The following is a 20,422-nucleotide window of genomic DNA, read 5'->3' as shown; positions in this document are numbered from 1 at the left end:
TTGTAGTTTCTTTGTATTTTTTTTATAGTTTGTAATATCATTGTATACAAATTGTATATAATTTGTAGTTTTTTTGTATATAAATTGTTAAATATAAGATTTTTATGCTTAAACAACCTATTATTTTGTAGCTACATTTTTCATAACATTCTTTAAATTGTTTTTATTCTGTAGCTACTGCCTGGTATGTATTGGGGACAATTGTACATGGCACTTCAAGTCCACCAGCATAAATGATCCAGCATCGTTCAAGGTTCGAAAATTCAACAGCTTGCACACATGCTCTTTGATGGACAATACATACATACAATGCAAACCTACTGTCACGGTAGTTGGTAGCATGGTTATACCAAAATATGTGGATCCTAAGACAATTTACACACCAAAAGACATACAAACTGATATGTTGTCGGAACACAATGTAAACTTAACATACATGCAAGCTTGGAGAGCAAAGGAAAAGGCTTTGGAATTTTTGAGAGGTCATCCTGCTGATTCCTACAGTCGCTTGCCAAGTTATTTGTATATTCTGGAGAAGACTTATCTGGTGTCGGTAATTAAATTGCAGAAGACTGACGATGACTGTTTCTTGTACGCATTTGTTGCGCTTAGTACGTCCATCAAGGGTTGGGAGTATTGTAGGCCAGTTGTAGTAGTTGATGGGACCTTCTTGAAGTCGGCATATAGGGGAATAATGTTAACAACTAGCACAATGGATGCAACATGTATTGTAGATTAATTGTAGAAATATTGTTGTAAATTTATTTTTTAGTATGTATTTTTTTTTTCATCTCCAGTTTTATTATGGAAATTGAATTTCTTTTTGCCACATGTGATAGGTAGCATATTACCGCTGGCATACACTGTTGTTGATTCAGAAAATGACGCATCATGGAAGTGGTTTTTTGAGCAATTCAAACATGCGTATGGTGAAAAACTAAATATGTGTGTTGTTTCGGATCGGAATGAGTGTATCTTGAAGGCAACATCTATTGTTTATACCGACATGCCACATTATGCTTGCATGTGGCATATTTGGACAAATATAAGGTCAAAGTTCAAGAAGGGTCATCTAAAGTTAAGCGAATTGTACTTTACCACGGCACGATCATACACTCTTGATGAATTTAATGAAAGAATGTCAAAGATTAAAGAGATTGACACGCGTGTTAGAGTATACCTATACGATATTGTCTATCACAGATGGTCTCGGGTAAATGCTATGGTGAACAGAACGTGGACGATGACATCAAACATTGCAGAGTTATTGAATGCGATAACAAAAGATGCAAGAGAGTTCCCCATAGTAGAACTATTAGAGTACATGAGGACTCTTCTTGAACGTTGGACTAATGAAAGGTTATTGAAAGTAAATGGTACATTCACATACCATGGGGAAAAATACAACAAAGAGTTGGAGGACAACATGACATTATCGCAGAAGATGAGAGTAAGCTATATCCAATAACATCAGATCAATGATTCCATCAAACTAAATATATACTGTTAATTGTAGATAAAATATTGTATAATTGTAGTTATTTTGTATATGTTTCTGACAACTTGTTGTGTGTAATTAAATTATAGGTGAGGGCTTCAACAGATCACATCCATACATTGATAGATGGTGTAAAGCGCTTTATTGTTTGTCTTCAAAACAAGAGATGTAGTTGTGGACAATTCCACCTTGATGAACTTTCTTGTGCACATGCTTTGGAGGATCTGAGGCACAGGAATGAGTCTTATGAAAACTATTGTTCTCCTTATTACACGAGGGAGAACCTTTTGCATACTTATGAAATACTAGTAGACCCGTTGCCTGACGAAAGCAAATGGAATGTGCCACAACATATAGCTGAAGAAGTTGTCATGCCACCTACGAAGAAAAGACAGCGAGGAAGACCTCAAAAACAAAGATACAAACCATATGATGAAGTAAATGCAAAGAAGTACAAGGTTTCATGTGGCAACTGCGGACTAGAAGGGCATAACAAAAGATCTTGTAAGAATGCTCCCAAGAGGAAATAAATTTTGATAAAGTCACAAGATTTTTTAATAAATTGTGTTGAGGTGTTCTGAAGAAATATAGTTAAGGTGTAATTGTGTTGATAAATTGAATAAAGACTGTCTCCTATAATAAAATATTTTCAGCTCTTAATACAATTGGTTTGTATTTGTTTTGTTTAATTACTAAGTGTATTCATTTCAGCCTTTCATAACTTGATTGGATTATGTATTTTTGTATGTATAAATACATAATTATAGTTAAGTTGTAAAAAAATTATATGCTAACAATAACTATATCAAGTACTAACAACTTTCAACCAAAAAAAATAGATGTTTCCTATTCTAAGTAGTAATATCTTGGATAAAATAACAAAACATAGGGTAAAATAGTTGTAGCACAAATCTGCTACAAATAAACTTCAACTGACTTGTTCTTAGATAATAATTTGTCTACAGTTTTACTACAAAACAACTACAACTAAACAATTTAACTACAATTTTTCTACAGAAAAGGAAAATTAATTCTTCTTCTTCCGGACTTGCGTTCTCTCGTTCACATCTGGTGCACCTTTTCTTCTTACTAATCTTCCAGTCACCTCGCTCTCACTAATTGTACTAGTATCTTGCTTCTTCCTAGCATAATCCCAAAGTAGCGCTCCATATCGTCTACGATGTTGATCAATATCAGAAAGGTCTTCCTTTAAAATTGCTAGCTCTCCAATGCTGACATATTCTACAAATGCAGCAACGTATACACCACAATCACTGCAAAAAAAAAATAGGGGAAAAGATTTATCATTCATGGTAAAATAAAATTTGTTAAATAGATAGAAGGAAAAATAGCTTTTTCATACAGTGATCCCTCTTTTTGCTGGGGTATCTCACCGACCAACCACTGAATGTCAAGAGGGTCGGTAATACCTTTTTTAATGTATGCCTTTGTGTTCTTATAGTTGATGTCTGGACGCTTGCCATAGAAGTCGGTGCATGACAAGTAGATGGGGATCATTATAGCAAACTTGTTAACAACAGATTCAACAAGGTTGTGATTTCGTGAAGAAACCATAGAATCATAAACATATAGAACCATATCGGTAATGTCAAACACAACCAACAACCAATGAAATTTCTCCACAATATTTATGGTCATAATCACAAAATCATCTTGATCTCATGCAACATTTACGAGTAACCTGTACCCCAATATGTATTATGATATGACGTCCTGGGGTTTGACAACAACAAGCTTCTTATCGGCAGGAGCATTGATGTATCTCTGATAAATTTGTTCAATTCTAGTCTTGAACATACAATCAGTGGTTGTAAACCGTATTTTATTTTGAGAATCATACTTTCCTCTCTTTCTCAAATAATATAAAATAACATCAATGTGCTGCATAAAAATAGATTTTATTATTTTTCAATGCTTCATACAATTTAACTACAATTTTTAAACAAAAAAACTACAAAATCTTTAGATGACAGAATACTACAACTAGTCATTAAATTCTGCCAGGGTATGTGTTTACCGTGTCGCTGAGGACCTGCACGGGATGTGCCAAAGTATAAAACCATTCTTTTTTATCAACTTTCTCCACTCCAAGATCATACCTCGGCTTAAGCTGGTTATGTTTTACAGAATAAGGCACCTTCCTCCTATTTAAACACATAGCAATTACAATAAATATGTAGATTCAAGTGGAAATACAAAAGATGAATGCACTTGAAAATATGAACAAATTGTATAAACTAACCTCTTTGAAATTGTATCGGTACCAAACTATAACCACTTATTGAATTCTTCCAACAATTTAGGATCAACATCTTTACTTATAACCCCAGTAAATAGATGCTTGATGAAGAAAATTAGAGGTCCAACAGAAGTGCTCCCCCCAGAACTGTAAAAAGAGAGAAAGGGGGATTTGGCATACTTTCCAGGCTGCCTTGTTCTTCCTTGATGCACATGGGTTGTTTTATCTTCATTAAGCTCGCCGAACTTAACAATCTGGGAGAAGTTCTCTGACAACTCAAAATCATCAAGTGTTACTTTTCTTTTTTGAGATCTGGAGTCATTGTCCGAATCACCTACATTAATATAGTCGGCTGGTTCACCTTCAAAATTTAAAACAAAAGAATAAGAAGACATGTTGCATCAGCTCTTATTGCAAATTGAAACTTATATTTAACCTAATTGTTTTCCCTACAATTATAATGTAATGTATAATACCACTAAAATCTTCACAGCAATCATCTCCTTGCTGTATAACGTTCTCTTCTTGAATGGGAGATTGCATTTTTGTCTCCTTCTCCTCATTTTTTTGTTCGCCTGGAATGCTTATTGTAGCTTCCTGTTTTGGAGATTCTACATGCATAGTTTCCTTCTCTGTTACAATAAATATGTATAACTTAATAAAATTGTAGATAATTTGTAGTAAACATTAACATCACTACATATAAAATTATAGTTTAATTGTAGTAAATTTGTTGAAATGTTGTCCTGTAGCTAACATGCAAAATGTATTATAAAATGTGATGATAACATGTACTAAATCATACATGCATTCTCTTCATCAAATGCCCCTTCAAATTGGGAAGATAAATCAACACCTACATGAACATTCTCTTCAATTTCTATGTCATTCACGTGCCCTGTAACTAAGAAAACCATTGGAAATATAATACAGATTAGTTGGAAATATTCTCCTCAATTTCGATATAATGTAAACATAATGTAGATATGTAGATATATGTAGATATATTGTAGACATAATATAGATATGTAGATATAAGTAGATATATTGTAGATATAATGTAGATGCTTGTTTTACTGTTGTTGGCATGCACTGGTTTAGCACTACTGCCCGAAAAGTGTTGATTGTTCTTTTTTTGGAGTGCTCATCATTTTTTATAGAACTACCAGTAAACTGATAGCATTTAATTTGTTAGGCTATATACTTTATGAATGATAATATAAACTTAGACATGGTAAAAAATATTGTCTAAAATGAATATATTTCAAATGAAACCTTAGCATCAATGTTATCCTTTTGACTGTTTATCGCTTGTAAAACAGTCTCGATTGAATCATTGAGTAGCAGTCGAATGCTAACTAATTCTTCAAAAACCTCTTTCTTGAAAGTTCCAAGATCTAAACCAACCTACATATTAAAATAGAAAGAGTTAACGAAATAATTTGCATAACATAAATTAAAGAAACCATCTAGGATTATGTATATATGTTACCTTGTCAACATCTTTTCTTAATTTTTTTATTTGTTTCACAATATCTTTCTTGTCATCTATTCCAATTGCCTGCTTATGTCCGGATGGAGATGGAGCATCTATCGGACGCTCGGACTTTGTTTCAACTTCTTCAAGGATGTATTCAACTTTATCTAGCAAATTCATTCACCAGCATCCATATTGTGCTTTTATTTTGTACGAGCTTCTGCCCTAGCTTCACGAGGGGAAAGCCTATGCTTGGTCTCTTCTTTTGCATGTGCTGATTTTAAAACTTTTTTGGGTGAATTCTCTAAGAAAACACTCAAATCAAATGTAGGAACATCACCTACTTTAACTTTTTTAGGGATGATCTTCGAAACTGTTTTTTTCTTCATTGAAAATTAAGCAAGTAACAAGCGTTAATGGAGGTGTGTGGTAGAGTATTTAGAGCTTGAATCTATAAAAATAGAGAGAAATTTTTGAAGAATAGTGAAAAAATGTAGACTGATTTTTGAAGAAGAGTGAAAATAGGCGTTAATGGAGGGATACTGAAGTTTGTGAAGAGAGAAACGTGGGTGAGTGCAACATACGTTTGGGGGGGGGAGGGGGAGGGGGGATTGTGGCGAGAGAAATATGGGTGGAGTGGAAGATACGTTAGAGTGATTTTAGGACATTAATTATTATCATTAAGTGCCTAAAAATGTACATAATTGGTAATTGGGTATATAATATGTAATTATATTAAAATTTGAGTAGGGATGGTAATAAATATTGAAATAGTGTATAAGAATATAAAACTTCCTATATTATATATTAGTCGTAGGATACGCGTTTTGCACGTGTACCCATATTAATTGATATATAGTTTTAAAATTATATAAAATATATTAAACAATGTGTTTGAGTTATAAGATAAAATTTTTAAAAAGTATAAGCTTTGAAAATAATGAATCACATTTAGCTAGCACTATAAAGGATAAAATCATGTCCTACAAAAGTTCTTAGAAGTTATATTGTGATTGTCAGGACTTCTGCGGGAATATCTTATGAAAGTTATAAGTATTTCTATTAGAAAAGCAAAAGGTCAAAAAACAATTATCACAATTTTTCAAAGATTTATCAAATAATACAAATTGAAATATATATTTTTTTGTCTTTTAGTGATTCGGGAATATAGTAGTGACAATATAATATTTAAAAATAACTAATATTATTGAGTTAATAGTTTAAGATAAATAACTTAATATGTAAAAAACAATATAGGGAACAATCATTAGAATATATGCAACAACGACAATAACAACATATACAGTGTAATCCCCCATAGTGGGAGATAATGGAATGTATGCAGAAAAGGAAAAAAATAAATGACAATTAATATGTCATCTTCCAGTGTTTCATCCTTACTGCTTCAAGTCTCGCTCTTTTGTCTAGTTTCTTTTACCGCCTTATTATTCTTATGAAAATAAATTTATGTAGTCTAAGAGTTTTGTCAACTTGAAAATATCTTTACTTATTTGATGAATTTGGAGTATAATTGAATTGAGTTTTTTGCTAATAATTAATTTAAGAACTTAATTAGGTATTCTCAACATTAAAAGAACCAATTTAATTTTTATTGATTCATTTTTAATAGTTAATATTAACTCCTCCCAAGTGTAAAATATTTTTCCGTAACATGAAAAAAATAAAAATTATTACATTACTCAAATAAAATTTAAATTTTTAATGAATTTTAAATTACCAAATGTTACGTTGCTCATATATGTGGCTAAAGTGATTTTTTTATATAAATTAGCAGTTATGGTGTTTGGATATTTTCCAAACGTGATAAAAGATGTTCCCAACTGACATAGGACATGGTTGAAGAATTTGTATATAGTAGTAATGACATTAAGCTAGCAATTATTAATTGTTGAACTGACATATAGGGGTGTATATGAGTCGGGTTGGTTCGCATTTTCTAATTACCAAACCAAACCAATTGTATCGGGTTATTAAATCTAAATACCAAACCAAACAAATAAAAGTCGGATTTTTTAATCTCGATTTTTCTCGGGTTTTCGGATTTTTTCAGTTTTGTTTTATAAAGTCTTCGTAGGAAAAAACGTAAAATTTGTGCTCCAAATATTTCTTTAATCCTATTAAGACAGAACTATATAAGGTATTTTTTAATAAAATAACATAAATATGAGATGAATTATGGCATTGTACTAAAATATTCAACAATAAAGATAATAAAATCGCATAAAATAAATATTAATAATAAGCCATAATGAAAACAAACATAATTTAAAATTATGACTAATAAGTACTATTATTTACATGACTAACCACTAAAAGAAAAATAAGTTATACATTTTATCTAAACCATGGAAAAATTAAAAAATAGATGTGCAACACTATTTTCATTCATAGTACAATCGAATTGAATGTCTTTTATTAGCATCAGTATTGATTTGATTTTGGTTTAGGATTATTTGAGTTACTAACATTTATGGACTATAAAACTTATTGGAGCATCCAAAAATTATAAGCCCAAGTTTGAAATAATACGTTAAAAGATAAAATTATGAAAAAACTTAAGAAATATTTATAAACTACACTACCATAAATATTTTTATGTATTAAATATATTTAAAACTTCTATACATATAATTTCGGGGTGGTTTGGTTTCGGTTTGACTTTTTTAAGTTAAAACCAAATCAAACCAAATATGGTCGGGTTATTTTTTTCCAACACCAAACCAAATCAAACCAACCATAGTCTGATTTTTTTTCTCGGTTTGACTCGAATTATCGGGTTGGTACGGTTTATTGGTTTCATTTGTACACCCCAACTGACATACATCACTTCTGCTTCTATGTTATCTAAGGATTTATCTTGTTCAAAAAAATTAACATAGTTACTAAATTAGACAAAAAATAGAAAAAGAATAAAACATATACTACATATGTAGTACAACGTGCAGTATCAATGACAATTTGTTGAACGAAAGTGATGAAATACCGCATGGATCGTTAATACGAATTAATTTCTAGCAAATTACCTTGGCTTCACTCATTGAAATGTGAAATAACGATGCCAACGAAAACAGGCCTCCTTCATATAATGGGTTTTCTACTTTGCTAGATAACTTAGTATGAATAGGAGACCTTGACTTGCATAAAAAGTAATTTACTTCATTATATAAAACTTAACATAAAGGTATTGATGAATATAAGGAAATAATAAAGTTGTCATAAAATGTAGGTGCAAATTAGGAATCCTACATATTTAAATAAAAAAGATTTAATAACCAAAATTTACCATAGCTATAGAAATCAAATAAAGTTTCATTGTTCATAGCCGTCTACTATCAAATTTACAAAAAAAAACAAAAAAAAATGCATTTATAAGAAATCAAATTTAACTGTACAATATAGTGTAAAATTAAATATGTATACAACAGATTTAATAAGAATATATGATAAAATCAAGGACAAGAGTGAGTTGCTCTAGTGGTGAGGACCCTCCACTTCCAACCAAGAGGTTGTGAGTTCGAGTAAGGTGGGGAGTTCTTGGAGGGAGGGAGCCGAGGGTCTATCAGAATCAGCATCTCTATCCCAGGGTAGGGGTAAGGTCTGCGTACAAACTATCCTCTCCAAACCCCACTAGTAAAATTATACTGGATTGTTGTTGTTATATAATAAAATCAAGAAACATTGCAGTAAGAGATTCACATTTATACCAAATCAAGTGAGAAATTTTATTAGAAATAAGAAGTTATTTATTGTTCATTTAATATGAATCTGATTTGAATTTCACAATAGTTCAATGAAATCTGATCCCTCTTGATGTGTGAAATAGACATAATGAATAGAAATAAAAAAAATAATGAATTTGAGAATATGAAAAAAGTAATGAAAAGAAAAACAAGATGTTATATAAAACAAAATTCATGAAAATTTGAACATAAATCACACATTAAAATAAATATAAGATGGATTTAAAAGACGAAAGCAAAATTAAAGAGAAAGAAGATAGTACCAATGTGTTGTAATGGAGATGAACATCTCCTTCTTCTCCTTTATGCAAAGCAATTAGATACCCATAGGAATTGGAGTTAATTGGAAGTCCATAAAATCCATTCTATTGCATAGCGTTTTTGTGGGATTAATAAGCTTAAATATTAGGGTTTTCTAGTTCAAATAAGGAAAAGTTTAATAACTAAAATTTTAGCTAATTTCAAATCTATAAATATTAGGAAAATATTAAATTATAATTTTATCCAGTGTAAACGTTATTTTAAAAGGGTAAAAAAGACTAACAAAATTTCATTAAAGACCTTTATGCTTTTAATATAGTATATATATATATATATATACTGACTATTTTTTAGTTTAAGTGAATGGGTATGTAGCTATTTAGGTTAATTCTTCAATGTCAACCACCAACAAATAAGGTGGAAAGGATAAGATTCTGAGGTCTCAGCCGGAGAATTGAGAAATTTTGGTAAAATTTTGCCTTATATGTACAGTAGTGTAATTTTCCGGCAAAAGAATTCGGGTGAACCCCTTCTGCCCCCTAAATCCGCCCATGTTCGTAAACCCTACGCCATGTATTTGAATTAATCCATAGTGGGTTTCCGGATACCATATGATTAAATGACAAATAAGAAAATTAGATGTCTGGGATAGAAAAAGAAGTTGAGCATCAAATGAAATATATTGTAGGAAGAGAGATGTAATACTGACTCCTTATATATACAAAACATAACGTTTATCATCAAGAAGAGGAAACTGACTTTCATGTCTCTGCATTACAGTTACAAAAAAGTTAAGGTTGCTGAATGCTGTGTGATGGCTTCATTTTGAAGACGTGTGAACTGTGAAGGTATCAGTTAATATACACGATGATACAGCTTGAAAAATTTGACAAGATTAATATGGACCCTATGACCTATCTAGGGGGAAAATCATATATTGTATATTAACAAAAAGGAAAACAATGGGATTGCAGTTTTTTCAAGGGAAAGTAGGTCTTCTACCCAAAGCATAGGAAGGTGATGAATTAATGATTTCCTGGCCAAGCTCATTTATCTTGTTGAGCAAAAGTGTTTGTTCAGTCTCAAGCTGGACCATAAACTCCTCTTGGGATTCGTGTAGGCTTTCCATTTCGTGCAGCGATGCTGAAAGTCCTTCGAGATCATCGTCTTCTATAAAAGACTGGAACTTGATCATCATTTGCTTCATCTGATGGAATCCAACATCAATGGTAATATGTCAGCAAATTGTTGAAGAATATGGTGCCTACTGATCGTCACGCGCGGCTCTCCAAAATGCTGATGCACCCGTGTCGGCTCCTCAAAAGATACGCTACTTTTGGAGGATCCGACACGCACCCAGCGACATTTTTGGAGAGTCCGAGCAACAGTCGTCTACACAATGTAAATTACATAGGGACCTGCTCTTACCTGGTTAGAGATTTGGCGGCGTGCTTTGGTTACCGAGGACTCAGAATCTACGCTTGTTTTCTTTTCTAGGTCCGGAACTTTGCGTGTGACTTGAACATGGATCTCTCCCTTCTTCACATTTTGAAGGGGTATCCACTTGTCAAACATTTGATTTGGAGGCAACCTTTGGTATTCGACGACACAATCACCTATGCTTGCTGTTGGCAGTAAATGGTTGTGGTCCTTAACATGCAACTCCAGGGGACTCCCATCATCGGGAAATTCTAATGTCTGGTGCCATTGAGGATGCAAAGTTTTATACATAACCTGCAAATAATCCAAGACGGATCGGAAACTCCTGTTAAACATTCATATTTTTCAATATAGACCAGAGATAAGCCATTTCAACTCTCCTATTCTCTTTGCAGTTCTAGTATTTTGCAGTTATGGTTTCCGAATAAGTTTCAACAATTCCAAAAAGGTCTATATTTGATGATACAGTTTGTTTGCAACATTAGCTTCAGCATGAGACAAAAAAACTTCAGCAAGTAATAGAAGTGTGAAAAGAAAACGACAAAAAGCATTATCTCTAAATTCTAACCTTAGTTCTTCTCTTCAAATTGCCATATTGTACCCTCACATAAGGATCGCTGGTTCCTCGGAGATCAGCAGCAACAAGGTCTTTTGCCTCGATGAGAGCAAGTTCAACCCAACCATTGGAAGAACTACCATTTGAACTCTAAAAACACCAAAGTCAGAAGGAAAGTGGCATCATAATCAAGCATGAACATGTAAGTGTGATAGTTTTCCTTTTACTCTCGGATGTTCTTTCCTTTAACATTAATCTAAAATTCCTCCTTTCTCATCATTTCCTCATTAAATTACTAAATGACCAATAACAGTTATGATCGAGAATACCTTGGATCCTTCATAGTCATCAACTCTGACTGCTTCTATCTGGAGCCGCAATTCTCCAGAATTCACTTTCTCAAGAGGAATCCACACATCCCTTGGGGAACCTTCTATAAGTCCTTCTAAGCTTACTCGTGCACTACCAATGTTCTCGTCTCCAAACATCTCCTCAATGAAGCACTTTATCTTCAGATATTCGCCACCACCTATTTCATCAAATTCAAACTTCTGATTCCAGGTAGGATCTGAAGTATGTGGCACAGTTTTCGTTCTTTTCAGAGCCTGAGAAAAAGTTTAAGGATCAGTACATATTCACTCAAGCTCCCTTGTATTATAATATTGAAGATAAGGAAATTTAAAAGAGCTTTTAGTATTCCATTTCTAAAACAATTCATGAACGGCATAAATGAAGAACATATATGGGAATTTAGTTTTGGAGAAATGATATTTCAAGTGACGAGTTCTGTGAGGAAAAAAGAGGAGATATACCTTCCCGTACTGGAATTTCACGTAACAGCCAGAACCAGGCTTTCCAAATTTATCTTTTGATGGAAGGTCCTTTCCTTCAACTATTGTCACATATATTTTTCTACCTGTTCTAGGTAGGAAACTTGATGTACCATTGAGTGAATGCTGAGAGCTGATAGGTAAACCGTTCGAGCTATGTGAACCATCAGCGAATTGCCATTCCTTCAAGACGAGTTTCACTGTCAACTGAAACAATCATTTAAAACAAAGAAATTATTAGTACTACATAACTTCGTATCTACACCAAATAAAAACACAAAGAATGAACATCAATTTCTTTGTCATTTCAATCCTTCTACTTCGAATGGAGCATATCCTAATAAGGCAGTCTCGCACGTGAAGAGAAGTTGTTCACTAGAAGCAGGACAAAGAACTAGTTATGTGGTACATATTAACCTAAATATTATTATTGGTTGAAGAGAAACAGACAGAATAAAGGGGAAACTAGACTTGTTAAGGTCCTTCTGGAAAGAGAAATAAAGGGGAAGGACTCTTCTTGACTTGATTTGAACAACATGCAAGAAGGCTCCGCGTAGGAGTTGAAGGTACATGGAAAAAGGAAATGTAAGACTAAATAAAATACGGAAATTCTATGCTAAGTTCCTGATCCTACTGTGTCAATTACAAATTTTGAGAATTAATTCTCTTCCAAGATCATCAAGTTCTAATACCATATAAAAGAGGGGGAAAACACTTACCGAGTTGAAGTTGAACAATACAAGAGGACGTACATTACATGATATAGGGAAATCATAGTCTACATTAAATACGAAAATTTTATGCTAAGGGAAGTTTCCCATTTCTTGGTATTCTTTAATTATGACACAACATTAATAATATTCTCTTTGACTTTCAATAGTCCTAACTAGCCATTGACTTGAACTTTCAGAGCTGTAAGCAGGATAAGACAATCCATATTTTACTACAAGTGTGCTGCCTCTGACAGTCCAAAGGAATCTATGATACCACGAAAGGGTACAAATTGAAATACATCATGTTTATGATGATAAGATTGTGAATAATACCGTTCTTTGTTATGTTTTTTGCATTATCATTATCAATTACACAGTGTGCAGATGTGGAAGCTCAAACGAAGCCAAAGTACAGTGTAAGGAGAATTACAGAGGCTGCAATTTTAAAAAGACCATAGTTTAAAGCTAGATTCCTACCTCTCCTGAATTAATCCCCTCAAATGGAACCGTCATTTCAATTTCTTTACCACAAAACTCAGCACGCCTGGCTATAGCAGCGGAGTCAGCTCCCGTCGCCCAAAATATTGTTGAATCATCTGCAACATATCTCATCTGTTTCATAAAGCCATATCATGTGTCAAATGCCACTACAGAGTGATAGAGAACCAATAAATGTTTCAGCCTGTAAAATGAGCGAACTGAAAAATTAATGCAGTAAGGCTCACTCCTTGCTGCTAATTCATAGTTTCTGTTTGAAGGTAGAAACAAGAAAAAGATGTCACTGATCTTTAATTGGAATCAACTAATAACAACTGCGTCTCTAAATTGGATGCACTATCATCCCAAATTTACCCATCATGCTATGACATTCAAGTCAACCTGAAATTATTTTGATACTACGTCACGCGGACCTTCATTGGCCCAGATATACCCGTGTCTGACGAGTGTGATAAGGGTGTGGGTATGTCGTGCAGATCTTTGGAATACACTAAAAATTAGCAAAACACTGGATGCACTTGTATAGGATACTTAAACAAACTTGTGTGAGATACATACCCATAAACAAGTCATGTAACAGAGCTTTAATATATAAAACATGGGTCGTAGCATATTAATTTACATAGATTCACCTTTATTTCACAGCTTGTCAGATAGTCATACTTCACGCTGCCAGGAGTGCATTCAAATAAATTGAACTTAATTGTTCCTGCATCTTCATGTAGAGTCATATTGAACTTTGAGTCCCATCTAGGGCAGGATCCTGGTCTGGTATCTGTTTTCCTGGTTAATTCTTCAAGTTCAACCTCAACAAATGTCCGCAAATCCTTGTAATCATGGAGATTCTCCACATAACCATCTGTCGATGAGCTCTGTTTCCTGGAAGGGCTACTCCTCAGGTTACTTCTTGACAATTTGCTGGCAGACATCACGGTCACAGAGAGTACACCAGCGACAGCCCTTTTGAATAAATTCACCGCAGGCAAAGAAAAACAATTACGGCGAGGTTCAACCATCCGCTTAGATAAGGAGTCATTAACAAGTTTAACCTGTGAAATAAAATAAGTAAAATAATTTACTTACTAGTAATGAATCAGAATAATTCTGTAAACTGACAAAAGAGAGAAAAGTCAATAACATAGAAGCTATATGCTTTACTCATTGTAATAGAATATGTGTAGTTAAGATTAGAAAATTTACAGCCCAAACGAGGTTTGGGAAGGAAGATGTCATAATGTAGTAAACCCGTCACATACCAGCCATGCAGAAACACCTGGCAGCTCAGTTGCTGGAAGAGATTGGCTTCCACCACTACCAAATGCAACGCCTATCCTAACCTCCGGAGGCGCCACAAATGAGTATAAAAATGCTCTTCCATCTAGAACTGGCACTAAGCGGAGCTGTAATAGTTGGATTAAAGAGCCGTTAATTCACATCAGTAATTCTAGGAGCCAAGGAAACGGCAGAACTTTAAGACTGAAATATGACCCTTAAGTAAATTCTTTTGAAGCAGAGCTGTTTGAGCAAAGCTGCTCCACTTCTGCCCTAAATCGAGGTGTAGAAGGTAAATATTTATGGTACAGTTGTAGGCTTGTGGAACCGTAAGTACCCACAAAAAATAACTAAATGAAACCAAGAGGCTGAAAAGGTAAAAATGTACATACATCACCCTTGATGTGGATGCTGTTAATAACTATCCGAGCAGTCCCCATTAATGGCTTTCCCAACTTGGCAAGCAACATGATACTTATATCAGTAGTGTCCCAGTCAAAACCAAGATGCACAATTCGCTGTCCGCAAAGGTAATAGTCAGAATACAGATCTTCTCCATTTTTTTAATACAAAGGAAAGAAAAGACAAGTTAGAACCAAACCTGATCACCCGAAGTTGACCACCGTATCCCACGAAGCCCTAAGAGCGGAGGTTTAGAACCAAGTGAAAATTCTTGTAATTCAATCTTTTCCTAAAATCATGATCAAGTCAGCTGTCAGTTCTTGTAACTTAGGCAAAATTTAGTACTTCTAGTACCAATCTTCATATGAAGGGGCGGACAAGAAAACTTACAATCAACTTTGGTTTTCGTTGTTTCATGCGTCTCTGTGTCATAACAATTAAAATAAGAAAAGGCAAATATTTAGATAACAGAATGGAAACTTAAGTATGTGCTAAAAAAAACAGTGTCATCACAGAGTATCACATATGCATTTATATTTATCCTATCCACTTTTTCCATCAACACTCAACTACGTATCAGTTAAGATTCCGCTGCTTGTTGAGCAAAATGCAAGCACCTGCACATACAGAGAGAGATACAGAACAAAGTAATTTACCTCAACAATAGAAGAGAACCTCAATGAAAGCCTAGGGCTCATATAAGTAGGCCAAATTTCAATTAATAGCTTATTCAGCCACTCACACTGCTCCAAAGGTGTTGTTGGCTGTAGAAGGCAAAAAAAGAAAGAGCAAAATAACCGTAACGCATTAACCTAACTCGTTCAGGAAACAGTGGCAAAGAAAAAGCAAGGAAAATGGCAATGAAATTACTGATGTCTCCAGCAACACTTGCATCCATTTCTTATTCAAGTCTTCTGCAAGAATTTTGCGTTGGTAACTTCCATACTGCAAATAGAAAAGTTGATGTTTGATTAGAGCCTTATATACCTTTGTCTCTATTCAAAATATAATAGGGGACACATTCTTGGAAAGAAAGGCACTAAGCAGAATATTGCCAACACTGAAGAGGATTTTAGTAGCAGATAAAGGGCAGCTCGGTGCACTAAGCTCCGCTATGTGCGGGCTCCGGGAAGGGCCGGACCACAAGAGTCTATTGTACGTAACATTATCCTGCATTTCTGCAAGAGTCAATTTACACTGCTCGAACCCGTGACCTCCCGGTAACATGGATTCAACTTAACCAGTTAAGTCAAGGCTACCCGATTTTAATAGCAGATATTTTGATAAAATCTCACTGCAACAAGGAAATAACGATCTTCTACACATTGATTTAGAAAAAACTCAAAAAATAAAAGTTTGCTTGTCGGTGGAGATATCAAAGTACAAAACCACAGATGACATCAGAAGAAAAATAAACACAAAAGATCAAGCAATATGTCACCAGGCAAATATAAAAAATATAAGTATTATTTAGTTCCATATAGATCCAAGAATTTGTTAAAGATCAATATAGTTGAAGAAATTCACATCCCAAATTGAACCAATCAAGTGAAGTCAAATAAGAGAGAAGTGTTAACCTGAAAAACTGCCCAGACAGCCACGGCAAGAGGAACCCAATTGGTGAGAGAGAAAATCCACTTCTCTATCCCCCAAACAACTAAAAATAGTGGAATTACAAACGGAAGAATTGGCTTATCAGCTAACAACTGATTCAAGAAATCCATAGCTTGTCTCACATCCAATGAACTTGCTCTCTTTTTCTTCACCATCTAAATGCTATGCAACTACAGTAACCAAATTCTCAATAGCAGTACCGCACTTGATCAACTTTAGCTTTTTTACCGCATTCCAAGAAAATTAAAGATTTAAAGACTTGTCTTTTTCACTTGTTTCACAGAAACAGAGAAATGAGGAATTTTTTTTATTGACTTGGGAATAAGAAAGGACAAGAACTGAAGAACATATACCCCTATTGAATCCGTTAAGAAAGCAGAGGGAATTCAGAGAGACGGCTCAAAGACTTGGTAAATTTTGCGCCTTTTTCTCTGTCCAAAATGGAGACTAAGCTACAAGATGGAAACCAAGAAGAAAAGTCCAAGTCAACTGAGACGCCTTGGACATGCTACACTACTTCAAGAACTTTACATATAGTTAGTAGTGATATTTCTTTTTTCAATTTAAACGACGCATTTTGATTTAGCATGAATTTGTTTTAAAAAAAGCCTTCAAAACTTCATCTTTAAAGCAAAAACGATAAAAGTTTTGGTGGAGCTACAATATTTATTTGACCATAAAAACTTCTTTATTAAAGTAAAATAAAAAATTTAACGTTAAATTATTTATATATATATATATATATATATATATATATGTATGTTATTCTTTTCGGCACACATTAATAACAAATATCTATTATATAAATTAAAAAGAAAAGAGTACTTATATAGAAATGTTGGGTAGGACAAATTTTTTTTACCAACAAAGTGGTGGTAAAATAGTGTAAATATTTATTCATTTTTAATTAGAGGTTTCGATTCAAACTTTGAGATGAAGTTTGTCAGGGAGTGTTTTACTCCGATATGAATTTTTAGGTTCGAACTCGAATTTAATCAGATCCCAAAAGGCATATTAGCTGGATGAGAAAAACAAAATGGACAGTTTTTAGTTTATTTTGTCAGGTATATTTGAGTACGAGCACTGTGAGTAGTCCCTTTTCCCTATATTTTTGCCTATTTTCTGGCATTGTACTTAACTTTTCCAAGGTTTTGGATCAAGGTTTCTTTCCCTTTTTAGTTTTACCCCGCCCTCATTCAATTTACCCAGAAAGTTCTAAAATATTATTTTGGGGTTATTTATTTATTTTAAGAATACACCCTTAAAGTATCATTTCAGTGATTAACACTAGAAGAAAATGACTGATATTACAAGAAATAAAAGGCAGTTATAGTCACATGCCCTTAACATGCAGGATATATATATATATATAAACTGAAACAAATGTGATAACGCAATAATGATCGGGAAAATACCAACAGGTCGAAAACATATATATTATTAAAAAAAATATGCTTGATAAGTTTAAAAAGGTATGGATCTTTAAGAAATATATTGAAGTAGAGATGATTTGTGTTGGAAATCAATTTTATTAATATTGGTCTTATGAATCGAGATGCACATTTTAAAAAGTGCAATATTTTATTCTGCGCCAAACATTTCTCATCCCATTTTCCTACCTAAAAGGGACTAATAAAAAAGTACTAGTTGTTTGACCAAAAAACATCATTTTCGGTTAAACAATTTAATTTATATAATAAGGTGTTAAATCTAGTTAACAATAATAACTTTAGATACTAATCTCTAAAATACGCAGTAGGTGGGGATAGATCCTATAAATAGTTGATGACAACAAGTGCGAAATATTCTTAAAGCATGAACATTGATGGAGATATAACTACCACTAAATGACAATAAATGGCATTTAAGTAATCAAGGAGAATGATCACAATAATGGATGGGTTGAATGAATATTTCTCCTGACAATTATGAGTGACCGATAGGTCCAAGATTCGTATAAACAATCTTCGGATCTGGTGGAAATATGGGGAATAATATGAACAAGAATCTTTATCAAAAGATAGTCTTTGTATTCTTGCAAGAGAAAAAAAAATTCTTCTTCTCAAAAGTGTTTACATGCCCCTATCATTGTCTCTTCTTTCTATATATATATGAGGTCTTTTCCTAGGAAACCCTAATAGTACAAATGAAGGGAATATCCACTAGAATATTCTCTATTAATATCCTATCATAACAAATTAGTCGTTACAAGTCTTACATTAATAACCAATCACGACATCGACCCTTGTTGACATTTCGACTACAACTCCTGTCGACATCTCGATTACGGTTCATGTCGGCACCTCGGCCAACGACTTTGTTGCATCTTGGGCGAGCTCGACCGACTCTTTTCTTAATGCCATATTATGCTAAATTTCCTAGGGACGGATTTTGGCCTATACAGTTAGTCCCTCCGCTTATTAAGGCCGACGTCAGAAGGCCTTGATGAGCGCATTATGTATAACGTGACCGAAGTATTTAGATAAGATGGATGAGTCGTAGTGATTAGGGGTGAGTAAGTGGCATGTCCCATTGTAAACCGTAAGTTTTGGGGTCGCAAATCCCGCGAATCAAGGTGACGTCATTATGGCGCAATTTCCTGAGATGTTGTTTCGTTTCGTACGCGCCTCCTGATAGAGCATGCTGCTTCGGTTACAGTGTCACGCAGTGATGGTCAATTTCTTGGTTCTGATACCTACATCTTTATAAATAGGGGTATGTGGTTAATGTCTTAATATTTACGAAACTTCTTGTACCCAGCAAACTCTGCATCTTCTTTTTCCTCTATTGTTTGAAACTCCTTAGTGGTTTTAGTGATTCTCACTGCTTTCAACCCTTCTGTTCTTAAAACAGCTTTTCTCAAAAATATGGTTAACTACCTTGTGGTTCCGGTATGGCGGTTGACCCTTCCTCACGGCGACAGTGTTTCTATTGCTTTTAAAGATGAGAGGTTTCCTACGGTGGAGGAAATAATTCCTCGCAGTGAAAAGACTAGATCTGACTTTTCGAAGTTGCCCAAGACGATCCTGAGGCCTCGGAGTCGATGATGAACGAGGTTGACCTCGCTCAGTTTAAGGCAAAGTTCAAAATTCCGGCTCACATCGATCTGATTCCGGCGGGGCACAATGTGGTACAGATACATCGCCCAGGATATTGCGCGTTCTATGAGTATCCGTTCTATGTAGGCTATTCCTTTCCTCTTATCCCATTGGCGGAGGAATTCCGCCGCTACTACGATATCTGCCCAGACCAACTCTCCCCTTACATCTACAAGCTTATCAGTATGTTGACGAAATATGCGGAGTTGGTTGGCCGTGGGGTTTCACTTCACCTCCTGATGCATCTCTTCGCCCCTAGTTTCTATAGGGGATGATGCTGCAACTTCGCCACCGAGGAAGTAAAAGTTTGGTGGTGAAGATGGACGATAAGGCAAATCGTCAGTTCTGGCTCAACTACTTCTTCGTCAAGACCGAGGACGTGGTGGTCAACACGAGCGGATTTCCTGAGTCTTGGAATTACGCCCGTAAGTATCTTTTTTGCCACGAATTTGTTTTGCCTTTTTTAGTCGTAGTCTAACATTCTGTCCCTTCTTCGCGCAACTGATCTTTGGTTGGGGACATTCATGACTGGGTCAGCCATGTCTTGCCTCACACATTGGGGATTCGTGAATGGCTGGCTTTTATCAAGAAATTTGATCTCATGCCTTCAGTGACCGGTAAGTTCGTCTATATGTATTTATCTATACATTTATCATATTTTATCCATACCGTTTTGACCTCATGGTCGCATGCTCATTACATTTTTGTACAGGATTTCAGCCCGAGGATCTTCGAGAAGGCC

The 20,422-nt window shown here is 34.3% G+C and overlaps 2 protein-coding genes across 2 annotated transcripts; one reads left to right on the top strand and one right to left on the bottom strand.

Moving 5' to 3' along the window:
- Window positions 1-436: 436 nt before the first annotated feature.
- Window positions 437-2,028, top strand: LOC104118372 (uncharacterized). The gene is made up of 3 exons (XM_009629602.1): window positions 437-725; window positions 840-1,450; window positions 1,588-2,028. Exons 1-3 carry the CDS (start codon window positions 437-439, stop codon window positions 2,026-2,028), a joined length of 1,341 nt encoding a protein of 446 aa, XP_009627897.1.
- Window positions 2,029-9,939: 7,911 nt separating this feature from the next.
- Window positions 9,940-17,087, bottom strand: LOC104118371 (uncharacterized). Its single transcript, XM_009629601.4, has 14 exons — window positions 16,546-17,087; window positions 15,839-15,913; window positions 15,625-15,732; window positions 15,359-15,391; window positions 15,168-15,257; window positions 14,959-15,084; window positions 14,551-14,694; window positions 13,927-14,343; window positions 13,274-13,408; window positions 12,066-12,290; window positions 11,583-11,858; window positions 11,266-11,403; window positions 10,686-10,991; window positions 9,940-10,464 (listed from the first exon to the last, which is right to left on the bottom strand). The coding sequence occupies exons 1-14, from the start codon at window positions 16,735-16,737 to the stop codon at window positions 10,237-10,239; spliced, it is 2,493 nt and encodes an 830-aa protein (XP_009627896.1). The 5' UTR covers window positions 16,738-17,087; the 3' UTR covers window positions 9,940-10,236.
- Between the last annotated feature and the right edge of the window lie 3,335 nt (window positions 17,088-20,422).

The sequence above is a fragment of the Nicotiana tomentosiformis genome, chromosome 3 (assembly GCF_000390325.3).
Source record: "Nicotiana tomentosiformis chromosome 3, ASM39032v3, whole genome shotgun sequence".
NCBI lineage: Eukaryota > Viridiplantae > Streptophyta > Magnoliopsida > Solanales > Solanaceae > Nicotiana > Nicotiana tomentosiformis.
This window is presented reverse-complemented; position numbering and strand designations above follow the sequence as displayed.